General features: G+C 42.9%; 1 protein-coding gene across 5 annotated transcripts in view; it reads right to left on the bottom strand.

The window, feature by feature from the left end:
* The window catches only part of TCP11L1 (t-complex 11 like 1), a 38,840-nt gene extending 25,754 nt beyond the window's left edge, over positions 1 to 13,086 (bottom strand). For 2 of the 5 annotated variants that reach the window (XM_010333208.3, XM_074401288.1), the window contains exons 1-2: positions 12,251 to 12,544; positions 9,118 to 9,304 (exon numbers count right to left, since the gene is read on the bottom strand). In XM_010333208.3, coding sequence (XP_010331510.1) covers positions 9,118 to 9,280 — 163 coding nt within the window. In that variant the 5' untranslated portion in view covers positions 9,281 to 9,304; positions 12,251 to 12,544. The other 3 variants (XM_003919967.4, XM_039470592.2, XM_074401287.1) reach the window with 3 other exon arrangements.
* Positions 13,087 to 15,270: the final 2,184 nt, after the last annotated feature.

Here is a 15,270-nt window from a genome sequence, read left to right as displayed (position 1 = left end):
TTTCACAGTGTTACCAGAATAGTCTCGTTCTCCTGACCTCGTGATCCGCCCACCTCAGCCTCCCAAAGTGCTAGAATTACAGGTGTGAGCCACCGCGCCCAGCCAACATCTGGTTTTTACTAAGACTGGTCAATGGAAAATAATTACAGTAAATTGAAACTTAGGAAAACTTAAGTTACAGATCATCATCTGTCCCATAGCTGAGGGATTATTTTCTAATCTTTCTGCCTCCTGTCTACCATAAAAAGAAAAAAAAAAAAAAGACACCAGATTTAAGATCTCTTTTGCTCCCATTAGCAGTTTACTTTTGCACTACCACAAACACTGCCACAAATGAATCTCCCCAAATGAAAACAGCATCAAGGCTAGGCACAGTGGTTCACATGTGTAATGCCAGTACTTTGGGAGGCCAAGGCAAGAGGCCAGGAATTGGAGACCAGCCTAGGCACCATAGTGAGACCTTGTCTCTACAAAAAAATTAGAGAACTATGTGGGTATGGTGGTGCGTGCATGCCTGAAGTCCCAGCTACTGAGGAGGTTGAGGCTGGAGGATCACTTGAGCCTGTGGTGAGCTATGATCATGTCACTGCACTCCAGCCTGGGCAACAGAGCAAGACCTGTCTCAGAAACAAATAAAAAGTTAAAAAAAATTAAAATAGCTGGGCATGGTGACTCATGCCTATAATCCCAGCACTTTGGGAGACTGAGACAGTTGGATCACCTGAGGTCAGGAGTTCAAGACCAGCTTGGCCATCAAGAGATTGAGACCATCCTTGCTAACATGGTGAAGCCCCATCTCTACTAAAAAATACAGAAATCAGCTGGGCGTGGTGGTGTGTTCTTATAGTCCCAGCTACTTGGGAGGCTGAGGCAGGTGAAATCCTGTCTCTACTAAAAATACAAAAAGTAGGCCAGCGTGGTGGTACACACCTGTAATCCCAGCTACTTGGGAGGCTGGGGCAGGAGAATCCCTTGAACCCAGGAGATGGAGGTTGCAGTTAGCCAAGATTACGACATTGCTCTCCAGCCTGGGTGACAGAGTAAGACATTGTCTCAAAAAAAAAAAAAAAGGAAATTAAAATAGCATCAAGTCCATTATGGTGCTGATGATGCTGTTTAAACAATGCTAAAACTACTATCCTGTACAGGATACTGAGACAGAATATGAGAGCTCTGCAGTGGCCAATGGACAGATCAAAAGAGATGTGACACAAGAATTTTGTAGAATGCTGATCCAGTGAATCAAAAACTTTGAAAAGGAGTCATTATTGATTTCTCTCTTTCCCCTGCTTCATTATCCAAGTCCTGTAGATGTCACTTCTGTATTAACTGCTGCAACAGTCTCATAATTTGTGTCCATACTTCTTTTTTAATAAAGCTTGAGACCGATCATTCAGAAATAAGGTTCTGAACCAAGGAACAAAGGGGAATTCTTACTTTTTAAAAGTCTATGCTAAGTCCAAACTAACTCCTGTAATCCCGGCACTTTGGTAGGTGGAGGCAGGTGGATCACCTGAGGTCAGGAGTTCGAGATCCACCTGGCAATCATGTTGAAACCCTGCCTCTACTAAAACTACAAAAATTAGTGGGGCATGGTGGTGCATGCCTTTAATTCCAGCTCCTTGGGAGGCTGAGGCGAGAGAATTGTTTGAACTTGGGACTTGGAGGTTGCAGTGAGCGATCACACCATTGTGCTCTAGCCTGGGTGACAGAGCGAGACTTCCTCTCAAAAAAAAAAAAAGTCTCTGATAGCAGTTCTCAAACTTTAGCCTACGCTGGAGTCAGAGGGAAAGCTTGTGAAAACAGATTGCTGGGCCCACCTCTCAGGGTTTCTGATTTAGCAGGTCTGGGGCAGGGCTAAACAATCTGCTTTTTATTATTTTATTATTATTTTTTTGAGACAGGGTCTCACTCTGTGACTGGCAGGAGTGCAGTGGCACAATCATGGCTCACCGCAGCCTCAACCTCTCAGGCCCAAGCCATCTTCCCACCTCAGCCTCCTAAGTAATTGGGACTATAGGCACACGCCACTATGTCTGGTTACTTTTTGTATTGTTTTAGAGACAAGTTTTGCCATATTCCCCAAGCTGGTCTCAAACTCCTGAGCTCAAATGATCCACCCACCAAGGTACTGGGATTACAGGCATAAGTCACAGCACACAGACCAGAATCTGCATTTCTAACACAAGTCTCCACTCTCAAACCCACAGTTTGAGAAGCACTGGCCTAGAAGATGAATATATTAATTTTATGTGACAGTCATAAGATCTGGCCTTAAAATTAGATAAGTATTGTCACTGGTTTGCCCAGCTTTAAAAAATCTTCTTAGGTTAGTCAAAAAGTTATTTTCTTTCTTTTTTCTTTTGCTCACCAAAGGAAAAAAAAAAGGAACCAAATCGAAGAGCTGGTCATATCCTGTCTGGCAAAAATCTTTATTTGGTCACAAGGGGAAGTTGAGAAAACTCTCAAAATTCTTCCTCACAACATTTTCAGCATTTCCAGAGAATATGAATAAGAATACAGAACAAATAAATAAATCTGGCTTCATGAATATTGCTAAAATATAATAAATATTCAAAATCAAAGCCCAATATATCTTTTCAATTAAAAACAACTTTTTTTTTAAGTTCAGGGGTACATGAGCAGGTTTATTATATAGTTAAACTCATGTCACGGCCGTTTGTTGTGGAGATTATTTTGTCAGCCAGGTATTAAGCCTAGTACTCATTATTTTCCTTGATCCTACTAGACCCAGTGTCTGTTGTTCCCCTCTATGTGTATATTATTAATAATCAATTTCCCCCAAGTCAATCTATTGGTTAAATGCAATCCCAATCAGAAGGCTTTTTTGTTGAAACTGACAAACTAATTCTAAAATGTATATGGAAACACAAAACACCTTGAAATAAGCCAAAACTATTTTGAAAAAGAAAAATAAAGTTAGAGGACTGACACTGATTTCAAGACTTATTTTAAAATTATAATAATCAAGACAGTATATTTTTAGCATAAGGATATACAGAAATTCAGGGCAGAAAATCCAGAAATAGACTGATATACATGTACAACTGTATATATGTCGTCAAAAGACAAGGATAGACCAGGCATGGTGGCTCACGCACTTTGAGAGGCCGAAGCAGGTGGACTGCTTGAGGCCAGCAGTTCAAGACCAGCCTGGACAACACAGTGAAACCCTATCTCTACTAAAAATCATTTAAGACCAAGAGGCAGAGATTGCAGTGAGCCAAGATTGTACCACTGCCCTCCAGTCTGGGAAACAGAGCGAGACTCTGCCTCAAAAAAAAAAAAAAAAAAGAGCAAGTGTGGTCTTTTTTATTTTTTTAATCAAATGGTGCTACAACAATTAGGTATCTATATGTAAAAGATTTACTCTAGATCCTTCTTGCATATGATAAACAAAAATCAACTCAAAATGGATCACTGGGCTGGACACAGTGGCTCACACCTGTAATCCTAACCCTTTGGAGGCTAAGGTGCAAAAACTGCTTGAGGCCAGGAGTTTGAGACCTGCCTGGGCAACATGGCAAAACCCCATCTCTACAAAAAATACAAAAATTAGCCAGGTGTGGTAGCATGTGCCTGTAGTCTCAGCTACTCAGGAGGCTCAGGTGGGAAAATGGCTTAGCCCAGGAGGCAGAAGTTGCAGTCAGCCGTGATCCCGCCACTACACTCCAGCTTAGGTGACATACAGAGATCCTGTCTCAAAAAGAAAAAAAGAATCACAGACATTAAGAGCTAAGACTATACAGAAAAAACAGCTTCTAGTAGAAAATACAGACAAAAATCTTTGTGATTTTGAATCAGGCAAAGATTTCTTAGGATACAAAAAGCTCAAACTACAAAAGCAAAAAATAGATAATTTGGACTTTTTCAAAATTTAAAATGTACACTCTGCTACAGACTCTATTAATATATATATATATATTTTTTTTGTTTTGTTTTTTTGAGAGAGGGTCTTACTCTGTTGCCCAAACTGGAGAGTGGTGATCACAGCTCACTGATACCTCAGCCTCCCAAGTAGCTAGGATTATAGATGTATGCCTGGCTCAGTAGGGATTTGCTGTATTTATACACATGTATAAATATATGCTTATTATTAAATTATTTCTGTTACCAGTTATCAGAAAATGAAACTTCCACAGTGGGTATGTCGATATCAAGTATCAGGTGTTATTATCAAACATCAGGTGTTATTAAACTCCATCAAGTTTTAACCTCTTAAAAAGAAACTCAGATTATTATTAGGGCTTCCAAGTCTTTTAACCTTGCTTTTGCAAAAAAGTAACCAATGTCTTATCATCTGAAATTTATGAAAATAACAGAAACACATCAAGTCCTCTCAGTGGATTTATTTCCCAATAATTTTAGCTATCTGGGTAGTAATAGACACTGTTATTATGCTGCCTAGTCATGAAACACAGTAGCTGGAGCAAATCAGGAAGAAATTTCACTTCCTCTAGACTCTGCATGACCTTGAATAAGTCACTTAAATCTTCCAGGGTCAGTGTTTCTCTATGTAAAAACAAGAGACTTAAGTGTGTTGTATGAAAAATAAGAACCCTCCAAATTTTAAACAAGTGCATTCTCAGTGTTTTGGGCATACTTGGAACAAAACAGCTTGCACCAAGTACTAAGAACATCAAACATTCAGGAAGAAGAAAGTTTTCAGGAGCTATCCAAGTTAGAGACTACATAAAATCAGACTTATCAATGATGGGGTATCTGACCATGAAAGATAAAAGCTACAGTTCTAAGATAAGATCAGGACATGTTACACATGTACACATAGAGGAATTATGCACTGCATACAAATGATAGGTTGTGGGGGTTTTTGTTTTGGGACAGTGCTCAAATTTACCAATTTCATAAATAAAAATTTGTTAAAGATTTCATAAAATTGCATAAAGATGCAATTTGGTGGATAACACGGCTTTGCTTCAATTTGTGAAGAGAATCTGAGTTGTAATAAGAGCCATGAAAAATGGTGTAAGGTTAACTCAGACATGGTGGTGCACACTTGTAGTCTAAGCTACTAGGGAGGCTGAGGTGGGTGAATCACTTGAGCCCAGGAGTTCAAGGCCAGCCTGGGCAACATAAAGAGATCGGTCTCCTAAAAAAAAAAAAAAAAATGGGTAAGGTTACATATAACTTACTCTGGAGTTTATCTTAGTGATACAAAGCTAAAGCTGTTGCTAAATTCTGTTATTTTGTTACGGCATTTGTGCACTGATGCCCTGTAGAGAAACTGAAAACCGTATTAGGTTAAACATCATTTCTGAGAGGCTGGCAGACAGATTCCAAAATAAAATGAAGTTCTAATTTAGAATGGTTGTACTCTTTCTTTACTAGGGTGTCCTGAGATGTCTATACCCTCTAAAAAGATGCTGTTAGTCACACAAGTGGATGGACATTTATGGAGGGCAAGATGATAAATGTCAACAAAACAGCTACTATACAGTAAATACAGTAAAGCAAGGGTAAAGGTTACCTATAGTACTTACTATGTTGATGGAAACTGCTTGTTAATTTGTCTTCCTTGCTAGCCTGTAAGCTCCATGAGGACAGAGACAACATGGGCCTGGTTCACTGCTGAATCCCTGACATAGAGTATGCACTCAACAAATATTTGACTGATTGAATACAGAGATACCATATTTCAAAGTCTAGTCATGAGCTTTAGAAATCTAAGTTCTTGTGTCATCTATTCGTCTAAGGATGACTGGGATCAACTAATTAAATTCACAAGGATCTGATTTAATAAAACAAAGTCCTACATAGAGGATATTAACTGGAGTAATAATTGGTGTTTGTCATCTGAATATAGCATCTTTTACTGGTCAACTAGGGGATTAAACATTAGAACAGCCGGGCGCGGTGGCTCAAGCCTGTAATCCCAGCACTTTGGGAGGCCGAGGCGGGTGGATCACGAGGTCAAGAGATTGAGACCATCCCGGTCAACATAGTGAAACCCCGTCTCTACTAAAAATACAAAAAATTAGCTGGGCATGGTGGCACGTGCCTGTAATCCCAGCTACTCAGGAGGCTGAGGCAGGAGAATTGCCTGAACCCAGCAGGCGGAGGTTGCGATGAGCCGAGATCGCGCCATTGCACTCCAGCCTGGGTAACAAGAGCAAAACTCTGTCTCAAAAAAAAAAAAAAAAAAAAAAAAAAAAGCATTAGAACAGAAGGTTCTTTGTGAGAAGAGGATTAAAGTATATACAAGTAGAAGATTTTAAAGAAAATATTGTTAAGTAACAGGTGACTGATCCTTACTCTGTTTAAAGGATCTCTGTTTAAAGAACAGATAATCTTTTACAATCAAATCACCACCTCAAATTAGTACCAACCAATTTTTTACAAGCCAGCCATTTTTCCTTTTTCAATATTCTGTATCAGCTACCATCAGCAATTCCACTCTTTTCTTTTTTTTTGAGATGAAGTTTTGCTCTTATTACCCAGGCTGGAGTACAATGGTGCAATCGTGGGTCATTGAAACCTCTGCCTCCCAGGTTCAAGCGATTCTCCTGCCTCAGCCTCCTAAGTAGCTGGGATTACAGGTGCATACCACCATGCCCTGCTAATTTTTGTATTTTTAGTAGAGACAGGGTTTCACCATCGTGGCCAGGCTGGTCTCAAATTCCTGATCTCAGGTTACTCACCCACCTTGGCCTCCCAAAGTGCTGGGATTACAGGCATGAGCCACCTTGCCTAGCATAGCAATTCCACTCTTAAAGTATTACTCTGTGTTATAATTTAAAACAAAAAATGTTATCTTTTTGCTACTTACATTTTAATTTATAGAATTCCAAATGTGACTTTAGAGTTCCTTTGAACTCAGTAGCTACACATTTACAGAGTTTGGGGAAAATGTCTGTAAATTGTTAACTCTGCATTTTGTAAATCTTTATTTATGCTTTTTGTGTTCAATAATGCTTCCTTACTTGATCCCCAAATAATGGGGTCTTAGCTTTATCTTTTGGGTTTATGGTCCTATACCTACCTACTACTACAGGAGAAATAGGAAGGCAGCTAAAAGAAATATCTTAGGGCATTGATTTTAAACCTGATTTTGGTACAGACCACTATGAGAACTTAATGAAAGCTTCTATGACCTTCTTCCTAAAAACATGCATATACAAACAAATGTTGATGTACTTTTCTGGCTGTTACTAGATCCTCTAAATTTTGATCATAGGTTCCAGGATAAGTAATTATTCTTGCCTTTAAGGCATAACTACACACAATTTCAGATAATGTAGCTTAGTACTGGTTTAATACTAATTTGGAATCATGCCATCAGACTGACAGGTTGCCAAAGGTGCAGCCATCAACCAAAGAATGGCTGAACCCATAAAAATTAAAATTGTTTAAAAATATTAAAACCAATCAACCAACCAACCAATAGAGAATGACTGAAGACCTAATCCAAAAGTTCTTCATTAGCAGAAACTATAGGTTGTAAAACTATCATATACATCCACATTACAGCAATCAATCCTGGCCGATTTATTTATGAGAGAGGATTGTCTCACTCTGTCATCCAGGTTAGAGTGTGGTAATACGATCATGGCTCACTGCAGCTTTGATCTCCCCAGTGCAAGTGATCCTCGTGTCCCAGCCTCCCAAGTAGCTGGGACTACAGCCATGTGCGACCATGCTCAGCTAACCTTTTGTTTTTTCTGACAAAGGGTCTCACTATGTCACCTAGACTGGAATGCAGTGGTATGATCTTGGCTCACTGCGACCTCCACCTCCCAGGCTCAAGCAATCCTCCTGCCTCAGCCCCCCAAGTAGCTGGGACTATAGGTATGCACCACCGTGTCTGGCTACTTTTTTATTTTTTGTACAGATGGAGTCTCATTATATTGCCCAGCCTGATCTTGAACTCCTGGACTCAAGTGATTCTCCTGCCTCAGCCTCCCAAAGTGCTGGTGTTACAGATATGAGTCACTGTGCCTGGCCAGTGCTGGCATCTTTAAATGCAATAGATGACATGTTAGTAGCAATAGTAGTAACAACAACTAATGTTTATTAAGAATTTATTACCTATGAAGCACTGTTCTAAGTGTCTTATACAAATTCATTTAATCTTTACCGCTACCCTAAGAAATATATGTATTTTCCTCATTTTAAAGATAGGAAAACAGAAGCTTTCTAACTATACATATTGGAGACAGGCCTACCATGCTAGACTGTGCTAGTAACAACATGTTTCCCTGGACACAATTTGACCTAATCGTTGATTTATTAAAATCCAAGTGATAATAAATCACAATAACACAGGGTCTGTTAATGTTTGCTTGAAGAATACTACGTTGACTAATATATTGCCTGGGAAGGGCTTTGATCATTTTAGAAGAAACACACCCCAAAACCTAAAAATGTCTGTACTTTTTCCAAATATGTACAACTACTGATCATCTACAGTTTAAAAAGATAACATCAATACCAACATTCTTAGACTATGACATTCCCTCTTAAAAACTTTCATTTTTGGACTCACTTCAAAATGCTTAAGGTATCCTTCATAAAAGATGTGAGTTGAGGCAACTGCTAGGAATGCCTGAAGATACCGCCATCCTTTCATTTCAGAGACTTGCTCCTTGGCAGGGATTTGAAATGACTTCACCAAACACATTCAGCAAACTGAATCCCCTATTCGTGGGAACTAAGCCCCCAGGCAGGGAATTAGGGTGTGGTAAATTCACTCACTTTTTTTTTTTTTTTTTTTTTTTTTTAACCTGCACAAGCATAGTCCTGGCTGGAATCAGCCTCAGACTTTTCACTCTTTTAATGAAAGCTGCAATTTGCACCCCACCCTCCTATTTCTCAGCGCATTTCAGAAACTGTAATATCATTGAGGCTGGAGAAAGACAGGAACATTCTGGACATTATTCTCAAATGTTAATTTCCCATGCAATTGAAAATCCACAAGTAGCTAGGCTGCCAGCTGAGGAACTGCTGTTAATCCTAAATCTATATTAGCAATAATATTATGAGAACCTAGCTCAGGGCCACATGCACAAAAAGGCCTCATACAACTGTCACCTGAAAAGAATGATAACACTGCATCTAGCCAAAGTCAAATTTGCTTACAGTGAGGTCTTTGCACTCTTTGGGGGCTGGTGGAGTCTGACTTTATTGCTTTCTGTAAGGCTTCATCAGCACCTTCCACAGCATCTTCAAGGCCTTGCTCAGAATCATTGGATTTTGATTTTCCTGCTTCATTTGCATTGGACTTGTCAAGGTTTTCAGACATTCTCAATTAAGTTTATTCACTTTCCTAGGAAAGAAAAAAAAAGAACCAAAAGTATTCTGGTTCTGTCACCAACTAGCAATGTGACTCAGGGCAAATCATTTAATCTCTTCGGGTTTCAGTTTTCTTGTTTGTAGAATAAATGAGCCTACCCAGATCTTATCCAGCTATAATATTCTACTTCAATGATTAAATAGATACTTGTAAAATGACATTTGTAATCTATCAAATTTCTGGATCTCAGATAGTTATTTGGAATATTTTTGTCCTACTCCTGAGTAGCATGTTACAAGAATACAGGAACTTAAACTACCAGCAGTGTGTACTCTAAACGGTCTGCTGCTACTACTTTAATCAGTGATTCAATGTTACATTCTTTACTTTCATTCCTAAGAGCAGATAGGCAAACTCCTTGGAAAAAATGCTTTTAATCGAGCTTATGAGTAAATCCACTAGGCTGAAGGGTTGATTCCTTGCTATTATCGTGTGAAAAAGATACCTAGAGATGATAGAAAATAGAATCTTTTTTTTTTTGAGATGGAGTTTCACTCTTGTTGCCCAGGCTGGAGTTCAATGGAGCAATCTCGGCTCACTGCAATCTCCACCTCTGGGGTTTATGAGATTCTCCTGCCTCAGCCTCCCAAGTAGCTGGAATTACGGGCATGCGCCACCATGCCCAGCTAATTTTGTATTTTTAGTAGAGACGGGGTTTCACCATGTTGATCAGGTTGGTCTCAAACGCCGGACCTCAGGTTATCCACCCGCCTCAGCCTCCCAAAGTGCTGGGATTACAGGTGTGAGCCACCATGCCCTGCCTCCTAGGGTGTTTCTGAGGAAGAAGACACAATGTTTCTGCATTTGCTGAAAATAATTAACATCTGTAACATTAGCACTTGAAGATTACAAAACATTTTCATAAACATGAATTATAAACTTTCTTACATACATGGAAAGTAATGAAGGGATCAAAGGAAATGTCAAGTGATTTAGGGAGTTTGGCAGACTGTGTTCTGCACATTAGACAGATGTGAAGAGTCACCTAATAGAATTATCTGAAATTTCAAAGAACTCCATTAAATAGAATGAAGTTACAGGAACTGAAATATTCAAGTCTGGTTTTTTTTTGTTTTGTTGTTTTGTTTTTGAGACAGAGTCTTGCTCTGTGGCCCAGATTGAAGTGCACTGGCAAGATCTTAGCTCAGCTCACTGCAACCTCTGTCTCCCAGGTTCAAGGGATTTTTTTTTTTTTCAGACGGAGTTTTGCTCTTGTTACCCAGGCTGGACCGCAACCTCCGCCTCCTGGGTTCAGGCAATTCGCCTGCCTCAGCCTCCTGAGTAGCTGGGATTACAGGCACACACCACCATGCCCAGCTCATTTTTTGTATTTTTAGTAGAGACGGGGTTTCACCATGTTGACCAGGATGGTCTCGATCTCTTGACCTCGTGATCCACCCGCCTCGGCCTCCCAAAGTGCTGGGATTACAGGCATGAGCCACCGCGCCCGGCCTCAAGGGATTTTCTTGCCTCAGCCTCCTGAAGAGCTGGAATTACAGGCACCTGCCACCATGCCCAGCTAATTTTTGTATTTTTAGTAGAGATGGGGTTTCACCATGGTGGTCAGGTTGGTCTCAAACTCCTGACCTCTAGCGATCCGCCCTCCTTGGGCTCCCAAAGTGCTGGGATTACAGATGTGAGCCACCACACCCGGCCCAGACCTGTATTAATATAAAGGTGTTTTCATGTATTTCCCCTTTCTAGTCTCATTTTAGCTTCCAACACTCCACTGGGGACATCCATCTCCTCTCTATCCTAAAGCCTGTTAGGGTCAGGAAATGCTCCAAGATCCAAAGGATAACGTTACCAGCATATTCTATGAGAAAGGACAAACAAAACGCTTCTAATTTTATCCTCTTCACATGCTGAGAAGCCCAGAAGGGATGAAGTAATTCATTCTGTGCAGTGAGGAGGAAAGGCAGGATTTCTAGGTCTCTAATGCTCAGCTTAGTAAACTAACTCCATCCTTTTAAGATTGAGTTCAAGTCCCATCTCTTTCCAGGACACTTCCCGGACCTCACCAGTGATTTGTGCCTTTCTCAGCTCCTATAGGGCTGGCTAGTTGGCAGTTGGCATTCATCACTGCCTTAAATTCAATTCAAAGTATGCTTATTTAAAGAGAAAGATGCAAATACATAGTCTAGAGGGGGAGGCAGACATGCTTACAAGGAGCCATAATGAAATTTAAGCCTTAGTGGCATTATGAAATTGCCCAGGGAATATAGCAGAGGAAGAAACTAACTCTGCCTGGGAGGAGATTGAGAAAACCTTCCCAGAAAAGATGACATTTGAGCTGATCTTTAAAAGGAGTAGAATTTCACCCTGTTAAAACATGTCTGGAGGGGGAGAAAGGAGGTGAAAAAAAAGGGCATTTCAATCAGAGGGCAGAAAATGAGAAAAGGAAGTGGCTAGTGATGATGGAAAGATGCGTTGGGGCCAGATGGTCAAAGTGCTAGTTTTTATTTTAAAATTCTCCACCTAGATTTCGAACTTCTTAAGAGCCAGCACCAGTCATATTCCCCACTTATGCTCCATCCTTATATCCCCCAAATAGACATCCACGAAGTATCTGTTGACAGAGATGAATCCCTACGTCATCTCTGTGATGTCAGTGTATGTGGGAGGGCTGGGCGTCGGTCTCAGACATATCTGGGCCCCAATTCTGGCCCTTTACTAGCTGTGTAACTTCAGTTCCTTCCTCTGTAAAATAGAGCTACCTACCTGCTCGGTTTGGGGGGAGCTGAAACGAAAGACTGTGCATAGCAGAGGCTGGCACACGGCAGGCCTTCCACAAACTGTAACTCTAATCAAAGAGCTCTAGGATGCAGCCAGGAACCATTTAATTGCTTACAGCGCGCGCATTCATTCAACCCCCACTGCATGTAAAAAAGGGAGCCGAAGGGAGGAGGATCCACGCACTTGCCAAGAAGCCGGTCATCCGTCGGGGCTGCACGCGGGCCTAAGCTGGACACAAGAGGCTCCCCAGCAGAGAGGGTCTTTCAGCAAAAGAAAGGGGCTCTGTCCCCCGGCGCCGGGAATCCCTCCTCTGGCACTGAGCTCCACTCGCGCCCGGCGTCCCGATTCCGTTGTAAACAGCTGTTCGGGCCGGCGAGGGAGTGGCAGGGCCGCGAGCAGCGGAGGACGCGGGCGCGCCGGGAGGGCGGCCTCAAGGCGTGGGCCCCACCCGCCCGCGGACCCCGCCTCTTCCTCGCCTGCCCCCGACATCCCCGGACGGGATCCGACGGGAAGAGGCAAAGAGATGCCGGCGACTTGGGCCGCGCGCCTCCCGAGCGGGCCCCGTCAGCCTCCGCCCGCGCTCCCGCTCCCGCTCTCCTCACCTGCCGTGGAGTCGATGTTCTCCCTCCCGCCGCGAATCAGGTGCGGGCTGGCGCTACGGCGGAGGCCGGAGCGACGCGCGGCAGACTGGGGCGGTTCAGCCTCTGCCCCTCCGAGGCCGCATCCCTCGCCACGCGGCGGGCGGTTCTCCCAGCCCGGCTCCGGTGGCCAGCGGTCAAAGAGGCCGCTTCTCAGTATCGAGAAGGAGGAGACTGCGCTTGGCCGGGAGGCGCCAGCCCAATAAAGGGCAGCGCCATGTCTTCGTACGGAAAGGCGAGCGGCTTTTTCTCGTGCTTGCCGAAGGGGCTCCGTAAGCGGTGACTGGCAGGTGGGCGGCGCCACGTTTCCTCAGGGAAGGTGGAAAGCGCAGACCGATGACCACTGAGTGGGGCTCCGTGGGCAGTGGCTCTGAGCCAAGAGTCACCCGCCCTACTCAGAGAGGCGCCATGATTTTGTACGGAAACGTGAGAGGCGTGGCTGAGTACCCGCCGTTGAGGCTCAGTGGGCTTTGGCTCGGAGCTGGGGATGGCCTTCCCCACCCAGGGAGGCGCCATGTTTCCGTACGGAAAGGCGGAAGGCGGCGCCGCATCCCCGCCGCTGGGGTGGGTGACGGGAGGGGAAAGGGAGGCGGAGAAGGCGCGGGTCAGTCAAAAGAAGGAATAAGAAGCAACCGCATCGGAAACCTTTCCCGCCCGGGCTTTGAAATTTAATTGTGCCTTCCTCTTTATAGCTACACAAAGTTTATTTTTCTTCTCTGTTTTGGCTGTTTTAAAAAATGTCAGTCCGGGAGCAGCGGCCCAAGCCTGTAATCCCAGCACTTTGAGAGGTCGAGGCGGATGGATCACTAGGTCAAGAGACGAGACCATCCAGCCTGGCCAACATGGTGAAACCCCGTGTCTACTAAAAATACAAAAATTAGCTGGGCCGTGGTGGACTACAGAGTCCCAGCTACTCGGGAGGCTGAGGCAGGAGAATCGCTTGAACCCAGAGGCAGAGGTTGTGGTGAGCCGAGATCGCGCCACTGCATTCCAGCCTGGCGACAGAACGAGACTCCGCCTCAAAAAAACAAAAAAACACCCAACTACAACATAGCAGATGGGGTGAAATGGGTGGTTTCAAACACTGCTTCTAAGAAGATCACGTATGGGTAGTTATTCAAACGTATTGAAGGCTGAGTGCAATGCCAGACCCTCAAACCACTTACGAATTTGCACATTAAAATCTATTTGGTTTAAAAAAGAAAAAGACAAAAACAGAAGTTCTCCAGTGAAGATTCACTCTTTGGAGGAAAAAACGCCAAAAACCCTTAAGATACTCAACTAACTGAAACTGTTAAGATCCACAAAGAAAACGAAGTTTTGTTTTTTTGTTTTGTTTTTTTTTTTTTTGACATGGAATCTCACTTTATTGCCCAGGCTGGAGTGTAGTGGCGCGATCTCGGCTCACCGCAACCTCTGCCGCCCAGGTTCAAGCAATTCTCCTGCCTCAGCCTCCTGAGTAGCTGAGATTACAGGCGCCTGCCACAGTGCCCAGCTAATTTTTGTATTTTTAGTAGAAACGGGATTTCACCATCTTGGCCAGGCTGGTCTTCAACTTCTGACCTTGTGATCCTCCCGCCTTAACCTCCCTAAGTGCTGGGATTACAGGTGTGAGCCACCGCGCTGGGCCATGCAGTTATTCTTAGTCTAGACTAATATACCATAAAGTCTCTAGTGTTTTCAGCCCTGACTACAACTTGGAATCTGGGGACAGGGGTTTGAAAACTATTATTCAAAACTGAGGGATGATGCCTACCATTTAAAAAAGGCTAGAACCACCTCCCCTACCTTCCATATGGCCCTGCACAATCACTCACACCTGTCATCCTAGCACTTTGGGAAGCCAGGGCAGGCGGATCACCTGAGGTCAGGAGTTCAAGACCAGCCTGGTCAAACATGGCAAAAACCTGTCTCTACTAAAAATACAAAAATTAGCCAGATGTGGTGGCAGGTGCCTGTAATCCCAGCTGAGGATCGGGAGGCTGAGGCAGGAGAATCGCTTGCATCTGGGAGGCAAAGGTTGCAGTGAGCCAAGATTGTGCCACTGCACTCCAGCCTGGGTGACAGAGCAAGGCTCCATCTCAAAAAAAAAAAAAAAAAAAAAAAAAAGAAAGATTAATATAACCATTTATCACTTGTTTAGTAACAAGTGAATGAATATACTCAAGTTGCACCTGGAGAGGTTACTGCAACAATACCAAAATCACTGATTTAATTTGGGACGTTTCACCTGTAATTTTTTAATGTTTTGTACTGTATCCTTTAAATATTAATATGTACATAGACACATTCCAGTTTGATCTTTGGCTTCAAGGACTGGAAATTTAAATGAACTTAAAGGAAGTTCACTGCAAGGCTACCTAGGACTTGGAGGGAGAAAAGAGGTCGGCTACTGCCTGGACATAGGACATAGGATCTCTCTCGTCACGTCTCTGCTTTCCGTAGTCTATTCCACTCTTCCTTATGCTACAGGCTGGTTTCTCTACTTTCTTCATTGATGCTCCTCATAATTTAAATTTACCTATATGGAATTTGATTGGCCAAACTGATTTTTTTTTTTTTTTT

Source organism: Saimiri boliviensis, chromosome 6, assembly GCF_048565385.1.
Source record: "Saimiri boliviensis isolate mSaiBol1 chromosome 6, mSaiBol1.pri, whole genome shotgun sequence".
Classification (NCBI taxonomy): Eukaryota; Metazoa; Chordata; class Mammalia; order Primates; family Cebidae; genus Saimiri; species Saimiri boliviensis.
Note: the sequence above shows the minus strand (reverse complement) of the source record. Positions and strands in the feature narration are given on the sequence as shown.